Source organism: Palaemon carinicauda, chromosome 28, assembly GCF_036898095.1.
Source record: "Palaemon carinicauda isolate YSFRI2023 chromosome 28, ASM3689809v2, whole genome shotgun sequence".
Taxonomy (NCBI): Eukaryota; Metazoa; Arthropoda; class Malacostraca; order Decapoda; family Palaemonidae; genus Palaemon; species Palaemon carinicauda.
Window position 1 is genome coordinate 48,651,366 of NC_090752.1, and position 10,000 is coordinate 48,661,365.

The window sequence follows — 10,000 nt, forward strand, 5'->3', positions numbered from 1 at the left end:
TTGTAAATGCGTCTTCTATTTAAATAATTTAAATGCGTGTGGTATATTTAAATAGTTTAAATGCGTCTGTTCTATTTAAATAGTTTAAATGCATTTGTTCTTTTTAGATACTTTAAATGTTGTCTTTGGTTCAATTTATATATTTTAAATGCATTTGTTCAATGTATATATTTTAAATGCATTTGTTCAATTAAAATACTTTAAATGCCTCTCTTATATTTTAATACTTTTAAAATCTTTGTTTTTCCAATTAATCTCGAGTAGCTCTGCATAAACCAAAATTTGCAAAAAAAAAAAAAAAAAAAATGACAGCAATTTGCGACGTTTCAATGTCAAACTGGTTATTCAGATATCGCTTGAGGAAACTACGCAGAAAATGACTTAGAGATTAAAAGCTGGGGAGTGAATTCTAAAGATTTAATTTCTTAAGGAACGCGTACTGCAGTGCGCAGTTGGGGGAATGTCTAAGCTCTTATTAAGCACACCCGAGTTGTTCATGGTGGGAATTTTGTGTGTAGTAATCTATTATCTTATAATTTACTTTGTTTTCATTTTATAACTGATCAGATTATATATATATATATATATATATATATCCACATACACACACACCTCCTATTTGATAAGAGCTAATGTGTGGCTATATATATTTCCGGTCACGTCCCTCCCTAGCCCCGGGAATTTTTTATGGGATATATATATATATATATATATATATAATGTGTGTATTTAATGGCATCAGCTGTTGCTAGTCTAGTGCAGGACCAACGACCTCAGACATGTCCTTCCACACTTGTCTGTATATGGTCTTTCTACATCTGTCGAGTATACCCTCAAAATTCCTTAGTTCGTCAATCCATTGTCTTCTATTCTATCCTTTTTTTTTTTTTTTTTTTTTTTTTGCTTCGTTTACAACCTCTCCTATTCTTCTTGTCCATTTCTATGTCCTGCCCATATGCATTTCTTATTTTTACATGTTTTTAGAATATCCTCTACTTTAGTTTGCTCTCATATCCACGTTGCTCTTTTACTGTCGCTAAGTATTATTCCCATCGTTATTTTTTCCATAGCTCTTTGAGTTGTAAGTAGCTTATGTTCTGGCTTTAGCAAGGCTCCAAGTTTATGATGCATAAGTTAATATTGGTGGGATCATTTGATTAATTACTTTTCTCTTTAGAGAAAGTGGCGTTTTAATTTTCATAATCTCATTTTGTTTACCAAAAGCTCTCCATCCCATGTTTATACTTTTTTTTTTAATTTCGGTTTCATGTCCTTGGGGAAAACCTGGCTCTCCTAAGTAAGTATATTCATTATCAATCTTTAGAAGTTTGTCCATAGCCTTTGTTTTTCTCTGCATTTGCATTGAACTTTTATCTTAGTTTTACTCATAATTGTTTCGAGTCCTACATTTCTGCATTCTCTGTTCAAGTCTTCCATCATTTTTTGCAATTTCTCTCATGATTCTCTAAATGAGAACGACGTCATCTGTAATTTTTTAATTGTTAAGGTATGCTGATTCCTAAATTCCCCCAATCTAAATTTTTAAAAACGTGTAGGCACGCAGTGAATAATTTAGGAGAGATGTGTGTGTGTATATATATATATATATATATGTGTGTGTGTGTATATCATATATATATATATATATATATAAAATGTGTGTGTATATGTATTCATGTAATTATTTATTAAATTTAAATCTTCTATTAATCGACATCTATTAAGGTTGATAAAACAATATCCTAAATAGTGTATGTATAGGAAGAGTGGTTAAGGGCACTATATGACAGCAACCTATGGAAAAGAAAACATGTACTGTTCTGCTGGCTAAGACTTTGATAGCTTTAGTTCTGTATGGGATGGACAGTCTGGGAACATAATGTAAAATAAATAGGTTGTCAAAGTTAAGTGTCAATCATATGATCTTTAGCCCAGTTATCTTAAATTCCCAACCATTCTGTTCATTTATAGAAGGAAAGAGAAGATGCAATGCTCATTAGTTTGAAAATAGTGAATAAATCAGTCTTTGTTTAGCTTTTTCACCCCAATGAAGTAGGACGCCAAATTAGGTCGCCTTGAGATCCTGCGGGAAATCCTACTGTAGAGAGGTCACTGGGAGCGAGGGTTCCTAATGGCCTAGTCCCTTTAACTCTCTCTCTCTCTCTCTCTCTCTCTCTCTCTCATTTCTTAAAATTATAGGTAAGGCCTATCCACTTGCAAGTTCGTTGACCTCAGTCACTCTGAGGAAATTGTAACAAATAGGCATACTTGTCTGACGGACTTCAAATAATGTTCTTTTACGTGTAGCCCATATATATATATATATATATATATGTGTGTGTGTGTGTGTGTATATAGGGTATATTTATCGTACATTTCTGCTCCTGGAGCAAGGATATAGGGATATTTCCTGAAATCCTACTCTCTCTCTCTCTCTCTCTCTCTCTCTCTCTCTCTCTTACCAATTTACGAAATCATAGAAAATATGAAAGTTGTGTTAGGTAAAAAAATAAAACGCGAAACAAAAAAGTGCACCAGACAGAGTATTTTCTTTGGTCCTAATGATGCAAGGTGTTGTTTACTACTTACTCTGTGCCAAGAGTTTGTGTTTCCCTGTAACGCAGAATGAGTCAAGTCTCCCCATGTTGTTACTGATGAGGGAGGATTTCTTTGTTGTTGTTATTGTAGGGTTTAGCTACACTTCGTTCTCTGGTACAGGAGAAAAAAGCAATTTCTGTCTTTTAAGCTTGTTTCTTTCTTTGTGTGTACCACACACATGAGACTGACACATTTATATGGATGTATATAGTGTAAATAGGAGTATATATATATACATATATATATATAATATATATATAGATTATGAGTTTAAATATATTTTTATGAATACTAATGTATATATTATATAATGTATATGTGTATGGTTTATAAGTATAAATATAATTGCGTGAATACTTACAAATATGTACATATACAGTATATATATATATATATATATAATGTATATATATATATATATATATATATTGTGTGGTGAATATGATAATGTATAAAATATTTACATATATACCATAGTCTACAGGTAGAACAGGGATATACTGTAAGTCAGGATGGAGGATGTCAGGCTGAAGTTGAGAATAAGATAGTGCAGCAAGGGGGAAAGTGGAGGGAGGTAGCGGGAGTGGTATGTGACAGGAAAATGCCAGTCAAGCTAAGAGTCAAGATGTATTGCACAGTAATAAGACCAGTGTTAATGTGTGGATCGGGAATTTGGGCTTTAAGACGAAAAGAGGAAACAAAGCTTGAGAGAACAGAGATGAGAATGCTGAGGTGGATTATGGGAATATCACTCCTTGAAAGATTGGAAAATGATGAAATAAGAAGAATGGCAGGCATAGTAAATATTACACAGATGATAAGCGCCACGACTCATACGTTGTGGGCACTGTTGACGATGGATGGTAGGGAGGGAGTGAGGAAGACTTGGGAAGGACCTGTTAAGGGAGAAGAAGAAGAGGGAGGGATATAATTAGATAGTGAGATAAGGTGAAGGAGGATATGGTGAGAAGAGGTTTGGTGGAAGAGGATGCTTTTGATGCAAGGCATTGGAGAGGGCGCGTCAAACAACAGACTCCTTAATGTATGGATAACTGTGGAAAAGAAGATATATATATATATATATATATATATGTATATATAAATGTAATATATAGTTTGTGTATGTTTTTTGTAGATGTGTATTATATTATTATACGTGTGTAATTGTGTGTGTGTATATATATATATATATATATATATTTATATATATATATATATATTATATACTTACACATAAACATCGATATAGATCGATATATAGATAAATGTGAGTATATCTGGCCTCCCATTTCCTTGTTTTTCAATTCCACCCGACTTCCTCTCCCAGTTGTCGCTTCACAGCTCAGGCCTCGAACTTCAGTCGAAAAAGTTAAGAAGCTTCGACGAGTTTAAGCCTTGTTATTATTCCTGGAATTTGCCTATCCCACGTATCGGATACGGCTTCTCTCTCTCTCTCTCTCTCTCTCTCTCTCTCTCTCTCTTTATTCTATAGGACCTCGCGTTCGTTCTGGGTCAATCACCCACAATTCCAATCTAATTGTGTGTGTATATATATATATATATATATATACATATATATATAATATATATATATATATTATATATATTATATATATATATATATGCGTTGTATGTTACCCGTGTATTCAGTTTGTCTCTTAGTAAATTAATGCAAAAAGGTTGAGGACAATTATTTATCCTGGAGCCACGTGTATGTGTGTATGTATGTGTTCTATAATGTATTTTTCTTTTATATGTTTGTAGGTATTACATTTTTATTGATTTATTTAGAGGCAGTGTTTTCTCACTGATGAACGAAAGGCTCAAACGTATGAAAGCTATTTAGCAACTTCGTGATGTAATAAAAAAAACAAAATATACACGAGAAAGTGTGTATATAAATGATTATTTCATTTATTAGGTGATGTAATTATTAATTAATAAAAAATCTCTCTTCTTTTCCAGGGTGTTCGTCAACCGTAGCTTGCATTTGAAAAAATACGCTTCTTCGGGTTTGACATGGACTATACGCTAGCAGGTAATGTGCTTTTCTGTTTCGATTGATATTCTCGTGTCAATGTACCTTTACTTCATTACATCATCTCTCTCTCTCTCTCTCTCTCTCTCTCTCTCTCTCTCTCTCTCGGAACATTTTTATTTCTCCAGGTTCCCTGTATTTCCTTGCTTTCTGTTTCGTTAGCCTGTAAATCACTTCGCCTTGTAAGTACCCTGTAACTTTCTTCGATGTCATTTTTATCTCTTGATCATATTTTCATTACATTTTTCTCTTCAATGTTTCCTTTGTAGTTTTCAGTACCTATAAACTCTAGTTTCATTTCCTTTAATTTGTCTTTCTCTGTAGACATTTCCTTATTTTTTCCTAGTTTTCATGTAAGCTGCAGTTCAGTTTCCCCGTAGGAAGGCTTACCTAACTTCTGGGTAACTTTATTCCGAGAAAATTGCCTTTTACAGTTTCCCTGGAAATTCTTTCTACCTTTCTCACACATTTTGTTCTCTCATTCTGTAACATCTAGCACAGTTAAACCCCTCCCCTCGGCAGGTTAAATTTCCTCGTTTTCATGTTCCCCTTGACCATCCGACAGCAGACCTCTTCCCCTCTTGAGGTTCAGGTTCATTGAACCTGGCCTCCGCTTCCCCTCACTCTCTTTGATACTGAACCTCATTAGTGGGGCGCTTGGGAATATCTCTCTCTCCTCTCTCTCTCTCTCTCTCTTGTCTACTCTCTCTCTCTCTCTCTCTCTCTCTCTCTCTCGAGAGAGAGAGAGAGAGAGAGAGAGAGAGAGAGGGGCTGTTATAAAATATTAATAAGAAAACACTACTGTATACATGTTATAACCGACCTCAAGGACATTCAGAGAGAGAGAGAGAGAGAGAGAGAGAGAGAGAGAGAGAGAGTGAGTGAGTGAGTGCGTGTGTGTGTGTTGATGTTTGAGGTCTAATACACCTGTGTAATCGTATTTATAAGTGGTATAATAAGTAACAGATGAAGGTTATCTAAGGTGACAAAGATAAACTCGAGAATTTGAAGATTCCAAAGCGTTTTAATATTTTCACAATACAAATGATATTTCATGTCCGTGATTTAAAATGTCTTTATTAAGGTAGATATTTTTTCTAGTTGAATATGTATGAATTTACTTTTATTAAAAGAAAGTCCGTGATTTAAAATGTCTTTATTGAGGTAGATAATTTTTTCTAGTTGAAATATGTATGAATTTTACTTTCATTTAAAAGAAAATTTTGTTCGATATGTAATATACTCATCCCCTTTATGGAGGCCTTTATTATGACATTTTATGACATAGGAATATGTTTACAAAATATGAGAAAATTAAATCGGTCAAAATATGGACAAAATAATCTTTTGTTTCAGGTTGAGGAAAACTGTAATCTTCAAAACTAGATTTATTCCCAATGGAGTCCTCAATGAGTTTTCTTGAAAAGTCTGATTCTTATTAGTAATTTACTCGAAGTTTATTCACATATAGGTAATAGGGGTCTTTATTAAATTATAAATAAAGCCAGTCTCTATTGATAAAAAGGGGATTTCAACAAAGTAAAAATAAGAATTCTTATTTATTAGAACATAAAAGTTTTTTCTGGTTAGATATTTTGTGGCGTTCATTGAGATATAGACAAAAGGGAAATCTTTTTAAGCTTAGACGTATCTGGTTTACATGAAAATTCAATTAAGGTTACATAGGATTTTTAAGGTGTGGGGCTCTATCGAAAATTTAGAGTAGGCAGGTCTGTGATCGAAACTCTAATATAGTTTTGCCTCTTCCTTCCTTCATCACTTGTTTTAATAAATCTCTCCAACGACACTGGATTCCATTTTTAAGACATTATATCTCCATTTGGATCCTTAAGATTAACTAGTTCATTAACCCTTTAATCGAGGTTGCGTCATTCCAAAAACCACCTTTTGTAGATAAAGATCTTTTATTCTTCCTCCTTACTAACTCTATCAGACTGCTGTACCCGTTTTTATTAGTGTTATTATCGTTCTCCTTCATTTGAACTTGAATTCTCATAATTTTTCCTATCTTTATCCATCAGTAGCACTCCAGTCTCATCATTTTCATTTTTATCTTTTTGCCAGTAAAATACTCCTTTCACTATTCTACGATATGCCTCCTCCGTTCCAAATTCATTTGTCTGGATACTTGCACGAACAACCTACTGCTGCCAAAGTGACCTATTCCAGACTCCTTTTATAATATATATTCCTTACTAGCCTTTACCATTTCTGCTTCTTCAATTGATGTTTATTATTCACCAGCCTGATTCTCCTTATATGCTAACCCAGTTTTTTTCTAACCACTACATTCAAAATTAAATATTTCTTTCCTGTTGCATTTCAATAAAGTACTTGAACGATAAATACCAGTCACTGAAGCTCAGTTATTTTGATTTTCAAGATACAAATATGCCCTGAACTTAGTCTACCTTGGATATACAAGTGATCAGTCCTCATTTGAAATCATACATTTAGTGATGCCTCTTTCAGAAAACATCCGTAAATTTCTTTTCATTTGCATCCACTGCAAGTTTTCTGAATCTATCATCAATGGCATCTCTTTATCAGAACGCATATTTTACCATTCAAATTGCTGTTGCTTATTCATAAAACCCAGTTGGGTACAAAATCTACAAAGTCACTCTTAAGACATGTTTTCGCTGGATCTTTTTAACCATGCGTGGTACCATTGACATTCACTCTCGTATCTAACATTCTTGCTACTTTCATTTACAACCTCACTGTACTAGAAGCTACTCATTTGTACTTATTTCATATTTGGCTGGCTCCAATGTGTATAAACAGTTTATGATGTGTTTAAAGGCCCGCTCATGAATGACAGAGCCAAGGGACAGTGACATTGCCCTAGCAAGCAGGACAATGCCTTAGAGACTGACTATATATTATATGATCAACGCCCAAGCCTCCTCTCCACCCAAGCTAGAACCACGGAGGGCCAGGCAGTGGTTGTTGATGACTCAACAGATAGACCTATAGGCTCCCCCAAACCCCCCCAACTTTAGTTCACAAGGATGGTAAAGTTGCAGACACTAAAGGCACCAACGAGTCTGAGCGGGACTCGAACCCCCGACTGGCAAAACACCAGGCCGAGACGTGTATATATAGTACATGCATACATATCGAATACATATATTGAATCTTATCTAATCACATAATAGTCCATCTTCAACTATGACATTCAAAAGTTCATCAATAGATTGTTAAATGTAGTTTGAATAGTCCCAGCGTTTGTATGCTTTGATATGACTTGACAGGCAAATTTTTAGCTTGCATGTCTAGCCATATGTCACACATTAAAGGAAGGTTCGGGACATACATACATACATACATACATACATACATAAATACATGTGTATGTATGCATGTATGTATTTACTTACACAAAAGGTTTATCCATAGTTTACTAATTAGATAATGAATGTTGTGACACATGCGATATTTATCTCTGGTGTCACCTGTTAGAGGAAACGGCATAGAATGAAATTGTTTTATTCAATGGCAGTTATCACAAAAGGGCCAATAACTTCCTACCTGGGGGGAAAATGTTTCTTGAAACTTTGCCATAAAAATATTCCATCAGCAAAGCTAATACAATGTATTATGAAGATTATGCAGTAAACTATCAAAGAAAAAAAAAACTAATTGAAACTCCAATATATAGAAAGGTTTTTAAATATAACTAACAGTATTACAGCTGATGACTTTTTTTAAGACCAGCGCTCTAATAAAATAATGTTTTACCATACAAATCCGATATTCGAATCTGGAGTTTACAAAATACCAAGTGGAAATTGTGGAAAAATAACATAGGACAAACTTGCCGTTCTTCATCTCAAAGATTGTCTGAGCACGAAAGGACTGTTTTAAGAAATCGGAAATTCGGTTCATCTTAGAGCCTTAGGGCATCGGAACAACTTCAATGAATCATCTTTGATTTCAAGTGCCTAGAATCGGCCATCATAAACCAAAATATAATACAAATTTATCCGAATCGACAGTGGAAAGCAACATAGTGGACAATACCATCCGAATCCAATCCTAAAACCGGTAATCCAACACGACCGACCGCCAGATAACCATTTTAGATCAAGACGTCATCCTCTGATCAAATCAAGATTATAAAAAACAAGAAGGCACCTAGAGGGAAGAAGTTAAATCTGATAAATCTTTCCACGAACCAACCACACCCATTTTGGTTCAACGTAAGATCAACTTTTTCATTCATATGTAAACGGCCGCTTGTCAATTTCTTATCTCACTTTACAACGGGAAGAGGGCCAATGTGTATTGACCGAAATATAGAGATAATTTCATTTCCTTAGTTTCTTTAATAGGCCTTTAAAAACATGTTAAACTTTTATTTTACAGTTAGAAGAAATATACTCACGTGATATATATCTGCAGGACATTCTGTCCGAAAAGAAACTACTTCGATTTTTGGACGCCATTAAGACATTGTCTTTTCAGTATATATACAGTATATATATATATATATATATATATGTGTGTGTGTGTGTGTGTGTGTGTATGTATATATATATATACTATTTATGTATTTTTCTCTTAATTGTGATTGACTTTAATGCTCTGCACGTTGCAAAAAAAACGTTCAATCTTTATCTGTATGGGAAGCTGACAGTGACAAGAGTTTTATCTTTTCTCATTTGGTCGTAAAAATTCTCTCTCTCTCTCTCTCTCCTCTCTCTCTCTCTCTCTCTCTCTCTCTATCAGCTGTTGAACGTACCAGTTTTTAAGATTGCCCTGACGTCATTTAATTTGTGACGTACCTCAGAACCTGTTTTATAATTCCCCGAAGACCCGGCTGCTCAGTCTTCACTTAATAATAACCTAATTTTGTCTTCTAGATAAGTGATACCACAAAGGTAGGTCATCTTAAAGGGGGGGGGGGTTTAGGGGGATATTTTTAATAGGCAATTTTAATCTCGTTTTGTTCTCCCACACAAAGCAAGTGTCTATCATTCGTATTTGTCCTCTTGGATGAGGTAACACCAGATGATTTACAACATGATTATGGAGTGAAGTTGCTAGACATGCCTTTTTTATACATAATGTTCAATTTGTTTTGCGCTGATCGCACAACTATTTTATATTGGTCATCCATTCAAGCATTAACTTATAGGCAAAGAGAGCTGAATTTATTATTATTATTATTATTATTATTATTATTATTATTATTATTATTATTACTTGCTAAGCTACGACCCTAGTTGGAAAAAGCAGGATGCTATAAGCCCAGGGGCTCCAACAGGGAAAATAGCCCAGTGAGGAAATGAAACAAGCAAAATAAAATGTTATGAACAGTAACAACATTACAATAAA

At 34.1% G+C, this 10,000-nt stretch overlaps 1 protein-coding gene across 1 annotated transcript in view; it reads left to right on the top strand.

Annotated features, from left to right (window-relative positions):
• Nt5b (5' nucleotidase B) overlaps positions 1 to 10,000 on the top strand; it is a 434,421-nt gene that overhangs the window by 407,993 nt on the left and 16,428 nt on the right. Inside the window, 2 exon segments of the mRNA XM_068351974.1 lie at positions 4,564 to 4,586; positions 4,589 to 4,636. Coding sequence (XP_068208075.1) covers positions 4,564 to 4,586; positions 4,589 to 4,636 — 71 coding nt within the window.